Raw genomic sequence first — 17,035 nt, forward strand, 5'->3', positions numbered from 1 at the left:
GGAGGAATGTAAAATGGTACAATCACTTTGGAAGCTATTTGGCAGTCTCTTAAACATAAAGCATGTTTCATAGGACTGACCCTTTCCCTTCTAGGTACTTACCTAAGAGAAATTAAAGCTTGTGTCCATATAAAGTCTTGAACATGAAGTTCATAGTAGCTTAATTTGTCAAAGACCAAACCTGGATACAGTCCAAATGCCCATCAGTAGGCAAATTGATAAACACATTATAGTAAATCCATACATTATGATAGTATTCAATACATGCAAAAACATGGATGACCTTCAATATAAGTTTTCTAAGTGAAAGAAGCCCAACAAAAAGAGCACATAGTTGTCAAAAGAGATTAGCATCTTAATCTGAAAGGAAGAGAGGCGAGAAAGATAATGTTGTTTTGCAGAAAGGTTCCTCTTTCTGGAATAATCTACTAGGTCACCTTTTCCCACACAGGAAACAGAATTATCTTCAACACCATCTCTGGGAACATTTAGAACCAATGTGTAACAAAACCACAAGGAAAGATTTTATAGTTAGTGAATGAATCTACTCTCCAAGAGGCAAAGTTTGTGCCGCACATTACGCTTAGTACTATAGACCCACAAACACAGTTGAACATTTCAAGAAAGACTATCTTGAACCTATAGCCTACAGTTCCCACTTCTATACATGCGAAAACCCTCAAAGTTTCAAAGTTAGTAATAGAGGGTCATCAGTGGCAATAGACATCTGCTTCCATCCTGGCATTCTGTTCCATCCTAAACGTCCCTGCTCCTGGTAGAAAAGAATATAAATTCATCCATAGAGGAAATGCAATATACATAGAGGTCTACACCAAGCACTTAGTAAAATTATCTTCAATATGCATGTCGGATTTTTTAATGGAAACCAGAGGGGTCCTTCTCATTCCATATCCCACTTTGTGTGAAAGGGGCTGGAAGACTGGGACCAATACTTTCCAGATCCCTTAGCTAATGTTCTAGAAGCAATTTATACTCTATCAATGATATGTGCTAGAAGACCTAGTGGAGGGAAGAGCCATATAAATAAGTTATATACGCTTTTCTACATTGAGAGGAAGAGACATAGATACGTGCTTCAGCAAGCATGAGGGTTAATGGCAACATTAATTTTCCCACTGGTCACTTGTCTCAGTGTTTGAAGGGAGTTGTGTGGCCTCCAGTGAGGGTTTCTGCAACTTCCTATCATGAGCAGCAGCAATCACATCTTGATTTACTGAAAACAGCTGTGACTGATAGGAAATGGCAGTGCTTCCTGAATCTGGTTCCCCCACAGGGTCCAAAAATTATTTTTTAACTTTTAATCATAGTACAAAAAATATAACATAAAATTTACTACTTTAACCATTTGTAAGTATAGTTTTGGCACAGTTACATATATTCACATGGATGTGCAACAGCACTTAAAACTATTTCTTGTTGCAAAACTGAAATTCTATTCCCACTGAACAACTCTTCATTTCCTACCCCTAGCCCCTGGCAGCCAACATTCTACTTTCTGTTTCTACTAATTCAACTTCTTTAGAACCTCATTAGTGTGGAATCATACAGCATTTGTCCTTGGTTTATGTTACTTAACATAATGTCCCCAAGGTTCATCCATGTTGTACATTTGACAGGATTTCCTTCTTTTTTAAGGCTTAATAATTTTCCATTATATAGATATGATATATATATATATCATATATATCATATTTTATTTATTCATTTGTCTATTGATGAACATTTGGATTGTTTCCTCCTCTTGGCTCTTGTGAATAGTGCTGCAACAAGTATGGGCTTGCAAATATTTCTTCCAGATCCTGCTTTCAGTATATACCCAGGAGTGGAATTGCTGGTTCAAACGGTAGTTCTACTTTTTTTTTTTTTTTTTTTTGAGTAATGTCCATACTGTTTTCCATAGTGGCTGCACCAGTTTACAGTCCCACCAACAATGTAAAAGGGTGACCTTTGTTCCACATCATTACCAACACTTACTATTTATTTTTGGGTTTTTTTTTTGAAGTGGCCATCCTTTTTTTAATGTAAATTCAATTATCCAACATATAGTACATCATTAGTTTTTGATATAATGTTCAATGACTCATTAGTTGCATATAACACCCAGTGCTTATCACATTACATGCCCTCCTTAATGCCCATCACCCAGGTATACCATCTCCTCTCCCACCTCCCCTCCAGCAACCCTTAGTTTTTTTCCTGGAGTCAAGAGTCTCTCATGGTTTGTCTCTGATCATAATCTACTATAGGTTTTTGCTTTGAGGTTAACAATGAAGTTTACCTAAAACATCCTATAGGTAAAATGGGTCATTTAAAGCTGACAGCAACTTAACTTCAATAACAAACAAAAGCTCCATCCACTTTCTCCCCTTTATATTTTTGATGCCAAAATTTCCCTCCTTTAGATGGTTTATTTGTTAACAAATTATAGTGGCTATAGTTATTTTTAACATCATTTTCCTTAACCTTTATGCTATTGTTAGTTGTTAACATACTATTCTGTTACAAAATCAAGAGATTCCAAAACTGATGGTATAATGACCCTTATCAACGTGTGTTGTATACTTTTATGTCCTTAACTAACTTCTTATTCCAGCCTGGATGCTGCTTTCAGCAAATCTTGCCAGGCAGACCTAGTGGTGATGAACTCCCTCAGCTTTTGTTTTTCTGGAAAATAATCTGTATTTCAACTCCGTATCTGCATATCTGAAAGACGACTTTGCCGCACACAGTATTCTTGGCAGGCAAGTTTTTTCTTCCAGTTCAGGGGACCAGTTGAAACAGTGTCTCCTACTTCTCCGCCATCTTGCCCCCCCTCCTCCTTTCAAAACTTTGAATATGTCATTCCACTCTCTCTTGGTCTGTAGGGTTTCTGCTGAGGAATCTGTTATTAGTCTAACGGTGGGTTTTTTGTAGTGTGGGTTTCCTGCTGGAGTCCTAAGAGCAGTCAGCAGGAACTAAGTCCCTTTCACACCCTTTGATACTCTTATCTGTCTCTTTCTTGATCTCCTTCGTACTCAGGGTGGTACAGGAAAGAAACAGTTTTCTCCAGCAGTGACCCGCACAGCTGTGGTAGCTTGGAACTCACTCATTGGTCTCGCTTTTCCAAGAGACAGAGAGAGAAGGCCACCAACTACTTCAGCCCCATGCTCTGTCTTCTCAAGGAAGGGGCGTCACTGGAAGCTCCTCTTTACCTCTCCAGTGTATTAAAACTTGGCATTTATCTTGGTTTGGTTTTGCACAAACAGAGTGCTAGTATCTCTCCTCAGTGAGGCTGGACTTCTATTGAGTGTCTCTTGCCTATGAATGCCCAGATGAGCCCTCTCTTGGTTTTCCCCCCACTGAGGCCAAGGGACATTGTGGTCAGTTAGCAAGCAGCCCCTACCCAGATCTGTCTGCCTGACACCAGATGCACAGGTCAGCAAGACTCCTTCTGGGTCCCTCGGTGTACAGTCTGAACCCCACAGCTCCTGCAGACATACTTGTGCTCAGGGACAAATGCAGGATTATTTGCTTTAAAGGGGGAAATGGGGGGATCAGGGGACCTGGGTAGCTCAGTGGTTTAAGCCTCCAACGCTTGATCTCAGCTCAGGTCTTGATCTCACGGTTGTGAGTTTGGGCCCCACACTGGGTTCCATGCTGGGCATGGAGCTTACATACATGCATATATACATATATACATAAATGGGACAAAGAGGGGTGATGTCTTATGCTTGATCATGCCGATGTCACTCCAATGCTCCAAGTTTTCCACATGACGAACAAATGACCAGTCACTTGGAAGATGACAGGACTCATTAATTCCACACCCCTCATAACCAAAAGAGGTAGTAGAGCCAAATGGAAACAACATAAATATTAAATGCAGCTGGAGTTGGTTTAAATTCCAGCTCTGGCTAAGTGACCTTGGGTGAATTGTTTTTATTCTTGTTGTATAAAGAAACAGATTTTAAAGAGAGATATTCCTTATCTCAAAGTTTGTTTTATGGATTAAAATGAACTAAGACAAGGTAGGCTTCCAGCAGAAGACCTTCCACTAGAGACCTAGTGGGAATTCAACTAACTTGAACTTTATTCTCTTTCTTATTCTCCCGCAAGAGTTTGAATTCCAGCTCAGCATTTTAAAATTTAACGGTCAGTTTCCTGTATTACCTTCCTTATGAGCGATACTGTTCTTCTGTGTTCTAACAGCATCTTCTGTTCACCCAAGTGAATCTTTCTTTCTTTTTCTCTCCTCCTATTTGAATATGAACTTCTGAAAGGCAGGATTCACAACACATTTCCCATCTTCTGTTCTGTGAAGGAGTAAAATGTCTGGGATCCCACAGGGGATCATCCCTTATTCTGTTCCACTGCCATATGCATAGAATCCTGTGAGATGAAATATCAGTTCATTTACAAGTGGCAAAAATGTGGCTAGAGGCTGGAAGTGACCATTGTCTATCCTAGGATACTTGTCTCTGGAGAAGAAAGTACTGAAAACTGTTACACTAGGTAGAAAGCCAGTCCGAACTTTCTCGCACAGACTAATGGCCAGCCCTCCTTCTGCCTGCCCTAAAACTATCCCAGGGACCAAGTCCTCACAGAAGCACAGGTCAGAATCCAACCCCAAAATGTTATCTGGGGCCACCAGAGAACAAGAACAGAAAATGAGCTATTCCATCCAGTTACCTCTGTGGCACAGCCTAATGTTAGAGCCCAGAATCTCCCTTGATTATCCATTCCTTGTGTTTGTTTCACACTGAGGCTCTTGCACTGTATTTTCCTAGCAGTTTGCTCTAAATAGGCTGATAGTATGTGTTAAGAATTTCTCATCACCCAAATGTTTTTAGACGTTTCCCAAATCTCATTTGGTAGCTTGTTCCTCTAGGGCCTCTCCCCGTCTACTTCTCTACCTGTTTAGGGCAAAGATAGTGTCATCCTCTAATGTGTATTTCATGCATTTCAATTTACCTAGAACTATTCTATGTGAAGGCTGCTAATAATTATCTTCCCTCGTCCATTCCAGGGTCCCATACCCACTCTCTCCAACTAGAAATGACAAGGTATAGGTGAATTTTGTGAAAGGCTTCTGAGAAGTTGGGACAGTGTCTCTTTTCCTAATTTCCTTGATTATGCATCAATATTCATGAATGCAAAAATAGGTCCCATGCACCATTCCATGCACTTGGCACTAGGATCTTTGAAAATACACAATGAATTTGAAATAGTTGTGTTTAATACATCCATTCAAGAAATCATAAAAATTAACGAAGATAAAATTGCCCAAGATGAGGGAGCTGGCATTTAATATAGCTACTACAATTTGCTTCTGAGTATATTATATTCCCAAGTTCACATTCAAAACAATCCCTTTTCTTCAGTGTCATTCATCAAAACCCTGTGCAGGCGTCCCAGGGAGAAGCTGTTTAGGAGACATTAATTGAGCCCACTAACAGCACAGCGAGTAGAGGTTTTCCAGGAGAGGAAAATACTCATGAAACACAGCAACTACCAATAGATTTACACAATCTTACATATATAAATTCACTTCAACACTCTACATCAAGCTGAAATGATGAATGCAGCATTCTATTTTATCACTGTTTTTTGTAGGTGGACCCAAACTTCATAGAATAGGAATTATTTGGGAAATTTTATCTCTAAGACAATTTTCAGAAAGAAACCCTTGGTTAGCTTTTGTAAGAGGAGTTTAGAACAAATATTATCATCCCAGGTGCCTTGTTAGGCCATACATCAACTTGTATCAAATAATTCGGATCGCTGTTGCTACCCCAGCCACAAACTTAATCATTGTGATTACCAAAAGCACAGAATATGAAAACAGAAACATCTGTTGGAAATCTTCCATTGCATTTTCAAAAACTTTCTGCTCATTTTCAGACACAGAACCCAAGGTCCACAAAGGGAGAAGATTGTTCCAAGTTCATGTAAAACAGCAAATAAATTGGAGTCAGAACTTACTTGTAAAATGAGATTCATGATCACAGTTTCTTTTACACTTTATCCCACCATTTCTTGGCAGACAAGTGCTCATACAGCTGTTTTCTGTCTAGTGGGTTATTGCTCCATTGGATAAAACGCTGGTCAAAAAGGAGGACTGCATAAATGTTCCTTGGTCCCGGGCATCACTGAACAGATGCATTGATTCTCTGTTACTGTTGGTCAGACCCTTATCCTCATACACAAATACAAACACAGACAAAAAATCAACTTAAAGTATTCCAGTTTATTGCACAAATACTGGTAACTGAGAATGCACCAGGAAGATCACAAGTACACTAAAATAAATGATCATATACTGCGTCATGGGGTAGAGTGGTTAGGGAGCAAGAAATGGAGGCTGGATGAACAGGTGTGGTACCATTGCCTTCATGGAGAAGATGACCTTTACGTGGAAACTTTTAAAGATAATTTGAAGCAGCGCATGTATGAAGAACAGGCCAGCTGTGTGCTCCGTGTCTGCCTGAAGTGGGCTCGTGACAAGAGGCTCTCCGAGTAAGACAAAGATTGTGTTGTGTACCCAGGAAAGATATAGTCAACAATTTGGCTAAAATAGGAGTTGAGTGGGGGAAAGAGTGCTACTGTATGGTACTGTTGTAAAGATAAACTGGATGCATTTCTAGAGGTCCTGATAGACCAGCCGTATGAATTTGGATGGGCATGTACATGTCACAGGAGTGATGTGGTCCAGAATGGGAATACCACTTAGCAAGCAGCACAGTGAAAGGGTGTGTTTTTACGCTGCTATCAAATTTTGAGAAACATAACTTTATTTCAGAAAAATGAAAGTAGAGGGGCTCCAAGGTGGCTCAGTCAGTTAAGCATCTGCCTTCGGCTCAGGTCCTGGGTGTTGAGTTCTCTGCTAAGCAGGGAGCCTGTTTCTCCCTCTCCCTGTGTCGGCCACTCCCCCTACGTGTGCTCTCTCTTCTCCCTCTCTGTCCCTATCAAATAAATAAATTTTTAAAAATCTTAAAAAAAAAAAAAAGGAAAGGAAGGAAGGAAAAGATAAATGAAAGTAGAAAACCTGAGGGACTGGATTGGGTAAGCAAACCAAGTGTGTGGTCATGCGATCACTTCTTTAGTCTGGGGAAGCTAATATCTTCCTGTCGCTTTCTAATTTTGGCACTCTAAGTACATAAAACATAATTATTTTATTAATGACTTGTGAATATTACCACAAAATGATTTTTCAGGACTCATCTGCTTAGCCTAAGCCGTGAGCTCCTTTTTCCTCCTCTTAATAACAAAGACAGCAGCAGCAACATAAATATTTGGCTTACTTTTCTCCATGTCTTGCTGCTCATTTTCTTACTTCTCATATCACATACGCCCTTTATAAATGCCTCTGCAAAAGTTTTGTTCACTTACTTACCATGCTGTAGTTTGAATTTCTCTGTGACTCTGGCATCCATTCACCATTGCTATCGGCTCTGCCTTATCTTTGTGCCTCACCTGGAGGCAGACTTCTCTCTCAACCATGCCGGGGGGCAAGATTTCTCCTACAGATGTCTCTCTTGCCCAAACCAGCAGGTACTGTCTCTGATGGTGAGTTATTCTCTCTTTACTGGGCCTCTCTCTACTTTGAGCTGCCTGCTGCCTGCTGTTTCACAGTGCACTTTTCTGACTAATTATTGGAACTTCTAGCCTAGATTTGTTTTTCCTTCTTCTTTTCCCTGTGATTATCCATATTCGAAGGTTAACTTGGCTTCACTTTTATCTCAAAATAATTTCCTCAGAGTGTTAAACGGCTTCCTTTAACGATGATCTCTCTCATAATGACACCAAATTTCATCTTTCCCCAAACTCTGTATTGGACAATCAGGCTCACTCCATGGTGTTTCTCTTTGGTCTCCTGAAAATGAAAGTCTGAGACTGAGCTTAATTTAGGTCTATCTGTGTTCCTCCCTCGTCAGTTCATATTTCTGACTTCCTATCAGTTCTTTCGACTTTGGCAGGTGGCCTCCTTTGACCTGAGACCCAATGACAGAATGTGTTCATCAACTGGTTGCTTGTCTACCTTTATCCTTTAATTCAACTTGTTAACAAGATCTACCAATTTCTCTTTCACTCTGTGTTTTAGGTATGACCATTTTTCTCCACTCCCACTGACTCCATTTCAGCGCAGGTCTTCATTAACTTATTTTCATTTCACATTCTTCATTAAATGATCTTTCCATTTATGATTTTCCTGCTTCAGCCACCCACCTCACCGGATATTGAGTAACTTAGTGAAACTCCCCACTGCCCACTCATCAATCTGCAAACATTATTGAACAAATTGTGTCAGTGAATGTGCTGGTGATTCAGGAAATAATACAGATTTTTATGAGACTTTGTGTCTGTGAAAAAATATGATATCATTAAGGGGATGTCAAAATACTTGCATGTGAAAAGTTACATATATGGTAAGGGGTGTGTGTGTGTGTGTGTGTGTGTGTGTGTTCCCACAACAGATCCTGGCAGGTAAATTATTTCCAATATCCTGTCAGGTAAATTACTCCTAATGTCTTAATCTTACAGATGAGAAAAGCCAGAACAAGCAAAAAAATTAAATAACTTGCTACAGCACACTCTAATAAGCTATAGTCCTGGGATTCCAAAGCATTTTATAAGATGGATGGTCCTTCAGCATTCCATGTTGGTTTCTCCATAGAAGATCACACATAAATAAGCAGGAAGCATCCATTGTTAAGCTGATATGATAAATATTCGTCAAAATGATTAATACAAGCATACAGGATTCTATTCAAATCTCCATCTGACTATCCTCCTAATGCTAATTATCTGCTAAGTTACTCTCCTTCTCACCTCCAAATTCGTAGTAGGGGGACATTTATCAACCGCATGTGTAGCTCTTGTGAACTCTGAAAAGGGCTAAGAGCCAAATATGATCAAACTGTCAAACTCTTTCTTTTAAAGATTTTATTTATTTATTTATCAGATCAAAAGAGAAGGAGTGGGAGAAGGGACAGAGGAAGAGGGAGAGACAGAATCACAAGCAGACTCCCCACTGAGCAAGGAGCCTGACATGGGACTCGATCTCACAACCCCATGAGACCATGACCTGAACCAAAATCAAGAGTCTGACGCTTAACTGACTGAGTCACCCAGGTGTTCCAAAACTGACAAAGTTTGACTCAGCTCTCAACCAGCCTTCCACTTGTTTAGTGGATGTTACAGGCACATAGCAAATACTTGCTGATTACATGTTGACTTCCCACAAAAGTTCCTGTACCAGACAGCAATAGGAAACAAGAAAAGTAGAAGTCTATCACATATCCACAAATGGATGGGGTAGAAGGAAGTTCAGGTGAACAGAAACATCAGACAGAATATTACCATCTGGAGAATAAGTCTTAATGTAAACCTGGTAGACCATAGACAGAACTGAAATTTTGCCGGTAGCCCCTTAAACAAAGATCTTGGCTTATTCTAGACCTTTGCTGTGAGTCAGGATGGTCTGAAGACACAATTCTTATGAATCAGCAGGAGAAGAGGCCTCCACTTTGTCTTCCAACTCACTGTAAATCGGTGAATATATATTTAATTCTTCATAAAGACGATCTTCTGCAATCTGATGAGGGAAAAATTATTTAATATCAGTCACCAGGAATTTTCCACCACTACACGAAAAATTTGTGCAACCTAACTCATTTCTTCTTGCCTTTCTGAGTCTCATACTCTCCCTCATTACACCATAATTATTCCCTCCATCTCCAACAAATCAAGCCAGACTGGCTGGCCAAGTGGGCCCAGAAGAAATTAACATCTGTCAAAAACAAGTTGGCAAGGCTATTATGTGTCTGAACTTGGGTATACCTGCTGTCTTATTTATTTTTGGAGGAAAGCAATCAATAAAGGCCACCAGACTTGAATGCTTCAGGCAAGTGGACAGATGGAGAGAGTGTGTATCATCTGAAGATTTGAGTAAGTGTATGCACGTCAAGCATTGGTGATTCTTTTTCATATATCAAAGGTATAATGGATGGGTAAGGCAAGTGAAAATGCAGCTGATAACTGTGAATAAGGAAGGAAAGAAAATTGAGGCTTCAGAGCATGTAGGAATATGAAAGCCAAGAAAAAGAAGAGAGCAAGAACAAATATAAGGGAGCTATTCTGGAAGAGAAAATAAGCCCAGATACCTGAATGTTTCCGTCATATGCTACCGCATATTCGTCTCTCATGCTCAACATACTTAGAAGCATATCTGCAATTTCTAAAATTATGAAGATTCCACTTTCCTAATCCTCAGTCACGGGGCTATACCATGAGATTTATGCTCTTACGAGTGGAAAATGTGATTTAAAATAAGAGATCTGGAAATCAAAATACTGAAACATGGACAAAAAATTTTCTAGAAGAAATGTTGTAGGAAATCCAAGCCATATTTTTAAGTGATGAAGCTTGAATTCTTCAGCTTGTCATTCAGGATTGAGTAATCAGGCCTCTACCTACCTTGTTCCCTTGGACTACTTCTCCAACCCCATAGATTATGAGGGACACGGCACTACAAAATCCCAGAATGGTGAGAAACAGGATCATTGCCACAATTTCCTGTTGAACAATAGCCAAGACAAGTAGAGTCACAAGATAGGTACCCTGAAAGTGGGCTCCTTTAGAGCAGCCCCTGATTTCATCACCATTTCATCACAAACCACCACCCCCCGATGTGATCAGTCCCAGTGAAGTGACACACACATGGGAAAGCCACAAAATGGTTCAATGCAGGTGACTCCAATGTCACAGGATTCAGCAGGAGAGGGGGCGGCAGTCAGCATCTCTGTGCATGAACATCCAGAACAGCACATTATGGGAGAGAGGTTATAGCAAAGGACAATGTTCACAGAAAAGGGAAAGAGGGATCTCACTTAGAGTGGGACCCAGATCTTAGCTCCCCCACAAGTAATACATACAGTGGAAAAACAAGCTATAAAGCAGAAGTCCTCTCCGTAAACTTCCTGGCAGTTGTAGATAAAAGCAGAGCTCTTCTTCAGGTTGACCGTCAGGATGAAGACTCCTATTCCGGCAGCTATGCTGCTGACAGTGTTGGCCCACAGGGTTCCCCACACCTGACGGTGAAGGACAGCACTCAGACCTGAGCCTCCACCTACCTGTGCATTCAGTAGGCCTGTCTGTATTTTTAGAGCTGGGTTGCCCACAATTAAAACCTTGCGTTGGATCAAAATGTAAATTAAAAAAGAAAATCTTGGAAATATACTCATTGTTTAATAAGGATCTGTAGCCTTCTTCCCAAGACTGTGTTTAGAAAAGACCACATGGACACACATCATCTCTCCTCAAACAATCTCCTTAATCAGAAACAAGTCACATATCTGATCAGATGATTGTACTTACAAGGACAAGGCCCAGTGTAAGGATATTTTCTAATCAAGTACCAAGGTAATTATACTCTATTGTCTTCTAAAAAAGACAACTGATATTTTAATGATTATATTTTTAATGATTATATCCAACACAAAGATCAGGGGGAAAAAAGCCCACATATCCACATTCACTCATAATATAGGAGATGATGACACGTCTCCCTCAAGACTCCTAAAATTCCATCTTTCTTGTCTTCTCAAGGATGGATAAAGACAGAATGGCAACTCACCAGACAGGTAGTGTGTTTTTTTTCAGACATAATTGGCAAAAATCCAGAAATAGCAAACTGTACAAAAGGGAAGGAGGGAAAGCCCAGTGAGTCTTAGACATTTATTTCCCCTACAGCCCCATCCTCCAAATATGATGTAAAGTTGTGGGTACTCTATAATAACTTTTTTAAAAAGATTTTATTTATTTATTTGACAGAGAAATAGAGAGAGAGCACAAGTAAGCAGAGCGGCAGGCAGAGAGAGAGAGAGAAGCAGGCTCTCCACTGAGCTGAGAGCCCGATGCAGGGCTCAATCCCAGGACCCTGGAATCATGACCTGAGCCAAAGGCAGCTGCTTAACCAACTGAGCCACCCAGGCGCCCCATGTGGGTACTCTATAAAGCTATGTATTAATATTCCCCAGAAGCTCATTATATTCTTATTCTTCTTTCCTATAGAGCGCTTCTCAATATTAAATGTGCACGTGAATCATGGGATGGCCTTGTTAAAATACAGATTCTGTTTTTTTAATTGAAGTGTAGTTGACACACAATGTTACATTAGTTTCAGGTGTATCACATAGTGATTCCACAGCTCCATCCATTATGCCATGCTCACCACAAGTGTAGCTACCAACTGTCACCATATAACACTCTTAGAACACCACTGACTATATTCCCTGGACTGTGCCTTTTATCATTGTAACTTACTTATTGTATGATGGAAAGCCTGTACCTCCCACTCCTCTCACCCATTTTACCCATCCCCCCAATCCCTTCCCTGTTGGCAACCACCAGCTTGTTCTCTGTATTTATGGGTCTTTTTCAAAAGGCAGACTTTTACTTAATTGGTCCTGGAGGTTTCTTGAGTTTCTTCATTTCTACCAGCCTCCCAGGTGATGCTGACCCTGACAATCCATCGTTACTTTCAGAGTAGCAAGGTCCTGCAGACCTGGTACATGACTATTACGGAATGACTCTAATTTGTTGTAATTATTTGTTTGTCTGAGCATCCTGTGTGTTAGAGTGTCAGCTCCTTTGGGCAAGAAACGTGTGTTTGTGGCATGTAGATCTCAAGTCTGACATATGTCATATAGACATATAGTAATTACAAAATGTACATGGGAGAAGATTCATTGAAAATGTAAATCAACAGCACAAATTCAAAACAATTTCAAAGCTTAAATTTCAAAATTTCATGTACGATGGGTTGAGAGACACCTAATAAGCTAAGCATACAGAATGAAGGACAGTAGAGAGAAGGGTTAAATAAAATATGGCAGGAGTGCCTGGGTGGCTCAGTGGGTTAAGTCTCTGCCTTCAGCTCAGGTCATGATCTCAGGGTCCTGGGATCGAGCCCAGCATCGGGCTCTCTGCTCAGCAGGGAGTCTACTCCCCCCCCCCCGCTCTCTGCCTGCCTCTATTCCTACTTATGATCTCTCTTTCTCTGTGTCAAATAAATAAATAAAATCTTTAAAAAAATAAAAAGTAAAAAAAAAATAAAATACGGCAGAAGTTCAAGGAGAGTTGTGAACAGGTAGGTGACCTGAAATTCCTAAGTATTTAGCAGAGTGCCAAGCGAATGCAATATTTCTTAGAGTTAAAGTATGTCCTTGTGAATGAGATGTCGATACAAAAACCAGCATGGACTAATTAAAAATAATTATGCTGAGTGAAGGAAGCCAGTGTGTAGAGAGAATACGCTGTGTAATTCTCTTTATATAAAATCCTAGAAAATCCAAACTAATCTAAAGTGACAGAAAGCAGATCAGTGTTTGCTTAAGGATGGAAAGTCAAGAAATAGAGAGAGGGATTACTAAGGGGTGTGAGGAAGCTTTTGGAGGTGATGGATATGTTCATTATATTGATGTGGTAATATTATCACATGTGTATACAGGTATCCAAATGTATCCAACTGTAGACTTTAAATATGTGCTATTGATTGCATGTCATTTATACATCAATAAAGCTGTATATTTTTGTGATCTCATTGAATCACCTAGTTTAGAAACAGTACAATGATTAAAGGAGATACAATGAGAAAGCACCTAAATGAGTTGCTAGAACGTAATAGCAGTTCATCAGATGTCTTTGACCTTGTTTGACCTTGTTCTCCCCACCTCTCAGTCTCTTCCCCCTGCCTTCATGAAGATAACTTGATGGATAAGTAGTGTTAGGGATATTTTTCTGGAATTGGATCCTGAAAGTTTAGATTCATTTTTTATTAGCTAAATGTCCCTTGGGTAATTCATTTAACTTTTATCAATCTCAGGTTTCTCATCTGACAAAAGTGTGCTAACATGTTTAACCTAAGCGCTTTGCAAACTACTATATGTTTATACACTTTAAATACTGGAATAAGTCGTTGGTTGGACCTGACCTAGACAAGAGAAAAGCTATGTGCAGTGTTATTTCAGAAGCAAATGTAGATATTTACTCACAAACACTGCTCCCCAGAATGGGTAGCCTGCTTTAAATGATGAAAAAACATCTTCCTTAAGTTCTGAAATATTGATCACGGAGCAGACAATTGTTCCAAAACAAAGACATATCAAGCCAACCAGAATTTGTGTTACCTGTAAAAAATGCATATGTTTTGTAGACTAAGAGGATTTCTCCAAAACTCCCTTAACACATTCACATTCCTTATGATTGAAGCCCAAACATGAGAAATTGCTTTGGTGTTTCAGGCAATCCTGAGACAGAATTCAAATGCAATATTTTCCAGTACCATCAGGTTGCTCTAAGAGTGGATTCAGGCATGACCTAATGCAGACATGGCCAATCATTTCTCATGTACCTTTATTTACATAGTCATGGTGGACATCAATAATTGTTCTTTCCATTGAAGTGTAGACAAAAATTATTAATTGGATATTAATTACATTAATCTACCAGCAACTGACCAGAGTTGGCAGATCTTATTTGCCATTCTTATCCTACTCTTCATGAAGAAATGCTTCTCTCTACTCAACTGGGCCCAGTGTCACCTCTTCATCTACCAGGTTTCTCATGCCTCATGAATCCAAGTAGGGAAACCATGTTCATGCATGCAACTACTCTTTCCTAGAGCCAGTCCTACTCTGGTTAAGGTTGGAAGATGCTCACTCACCCCCAGAAACTCCAGTTCCCTCTTCAAAAATATCAGACATGTGTGGCATGGTGGGGATGAGGCAGCCTTCTGCAGTAAGGGGTTTTCATGGAGAGGTACTTCTGAAAGTTCAATTTCAGGTACACTGTGAAGTTTAAACAGAAATTCAGCCATGAGAAAATTCTCTCTTTCTGTGAAAAGTTATCAACTGACAGAAAAGGAGGATTTTGATTGTATATTTTTTTCAAAAACAATCTTGTAATTAAAATCTTCATTGAAATGTGTAAGAAGCTGAGGCTCAAGGGGTCCAAGTTGGTGGCCAAGATCACTGTCTAGCCAGTGACGAGATGAACAAAATGGAACAGAAAATGAATCAAGTCCTAATCCAGGGTTACTACACCAAGTTCTTTCCCAGTGATCTATGCTAATGAGTAAAAATAAAAACAGGCACGTTTACCCATGTGTCTCTCAGTCTTTTTAACACAGAAATGTACCTGAATATATTTTGTCAAAGACACATTCACACTCAACTTCCTGTGCACAGGAACGGCTCTGATGGGTTAGTTCAATCTCTATTCCCTCTTTCATCCTCAGATGAGGCTAATTGCAAATACTGTCCCTTCTAAAACTTTGGAATATACTTAATATTTTGCAGTGATAGTCAATCCAATATTGATTCTCAAAGCTCTGTCATCAGCCTCTCCTAAAAACTTTAAAAGGAAAGTCTTAATAACATGTTCGTCTTCAGTATGCAAAGGAAAATGGAATCATGCTCCTCTACCAGCCTCACTCATGAATGCTTCCCTCTAAACAGTGGGGCAGGATCCCCTCAGCCTGCAGTTCACAAAGAGTAACCAGTAAGGAGTCCCAGGTCATGTTGAAAAGTTTCCCTTAACATACATCAGTTGCTGAGGCAAGAAATCTCAACTGATAGTACGAACTCTCCTACCTCAATCCCAGAAAATGAGCCCCTGCTGTAAGAAAACTTATTTCCAGTTCACAAGCTAAGTTTAAATTTCCTTATCACCCCGAGAGAACTACTGGCAAAGTATAGCAACGTGCTTCCTTATAATCCATATGTTAATTCAACCAGCTGGGTCTGTGCCTACATCCATGAACTGGCATCTCCCCAGCACTGTGACTGTCTCTGGCCCACTGGGAATAGGAAAAAAGAGTAGCTTGTACTTACCTGGAGGGCCCTTGTGGGTTTGGGAGAGCAAGACCTGCCCTGCCACTATTTTCTGGGTCCATTTTTCATCAGCTGAGCTGTCCACTGGTGAAGAACGTGGTTACAATGAGCCTCAGGGGCCTTCCTCCTACAGTGCACTCCAGATGGACAGTTAGCATGGGTTGGCTCGCGACACTGATGACTATCTTTATACTTAAGACATTTGTCAGATAAGTTTCCCAGCTGATTAAGAGCAATAGGGTTTTTCATTTGTTTGTTAGAACGAAGAACAAAATTAAGGGAATGAACAGAGAGTAGTGTGAAATGAGGACATTTGAGAGTCCTGGAGAATGAATCTGCCTGAGACCAGCACCATTTACAGAACCAACCAAGGGAAGAGTTTAGTGGAGACTGAGAAGGTGAGAGAGAATTGCAAAACAGAAAGAGATGTTCTTCCCTTCTGGAGCTTTCTCTACTTGGCCATTTCTGTGCCAGAACTTTCCTCAAGGTACCTCTGAAAAGCCTGTCTTCCCTGCTTAAGGCATGGGTAGCTTCACACATAATCTAAAGCTGACGCATGCTCATGAGTGTGTCTTAGCTTCTGAATCTCTGGATTTGCCTCTGAATCCGGTATTTGTTGTCTTTCTCTCTCTTCCTGTCTTTTGGGCATGACTCATATAGCTCTGTGCAGCAGATGGGCTCTGAGACTGGACAGGAAGAATGCTCTGGGCCACTCCTGATAGGGTGTGGGAGCTAAGTATTCACCCAAAAGACTGTCTGGGTTGCTGAACATTAGACTGACTCTCTGCTATTTTGGTTTTTTTGAGGGCAAGGATGCAGCCATGAAGCCCTGAGGAGCATGAACTTGATAAGTATTCCACAAGTAGATCTAAGCAGCATTGGACAGAGCAATGCATCTAAATTAGGGTCAGAGCTTAACTGATGTGTTCATCTTAATAGCTAACTAGCTAAACAAATAAATACGTGGTAAAATGAATCACAGATGTGGGATTCTTTTATTTCAGATTAATTATTGACATAACCCTAAGTGGCTCTTCCTTAAACTGTAAGATACTCCAGATTGCCCCTCTAGTCACCTGTATTGTCTCTCTGGGATGTGATGAAACTTCTTCTCATTCTCCAGGAAACTAAGGTATGCGTGT

General features: G+C 40.2%; 1 protein-coding gene across 1 annotated transcript; it reads right to left on the bottom strand.

The window, feature by feature from the left end:
- Nucleotides 1-9,009: 9,009 nt before the first annotated feature.
- On the bottom strand, nucleotides 9,010-16,470 carry LOC111150191 (membrane spanning 4-domains A2). The gene is made up of 7 exons (XM_022507594.1): nucleotides 15,894-16,470; nucleotides 14,726-14,849; nucleotides 14,055-14,189; nucleotides 11,636-11,692; nucleotides 10,935-11,090; nucleotides 10,477-10,575; nucleotides 9,010-9,595 (listed from the first exon to the last, which is right to left on the bottom strand). Exons 1-7 carry the CDS (start codon nucleotides 15,953-15,955, stop codon nucleotides 9,497-9,499), a joined length of 732 nt encoding a protein of 243 aa, XP_022363302.1. The 5' UTR covers nucleotides 15,956-16,470; the 3' UTR covers nucleotides 9,010-9,496.
- Between the last annotated feature and the right edge of the window lie 565 nt (nucleotides 16,471-17,035).

The sequence above is a fragment of the Enhydra lutris genome, unplaced genomic scaffold, assembly GCF_002288905.1.
Source record: "Enhydra lutris kenyoni isolate GAN:26980312 unplaced genomic scaffold, ASM228890v2 scaffoldscaffold22, whole genome shotgun sequence".
Lineage (NCBI taxonomy): Eukaryota > Metazoa > Chordata > Mammalia > Carnivora > Mustelidae > Enhydra > Enhydra lutris.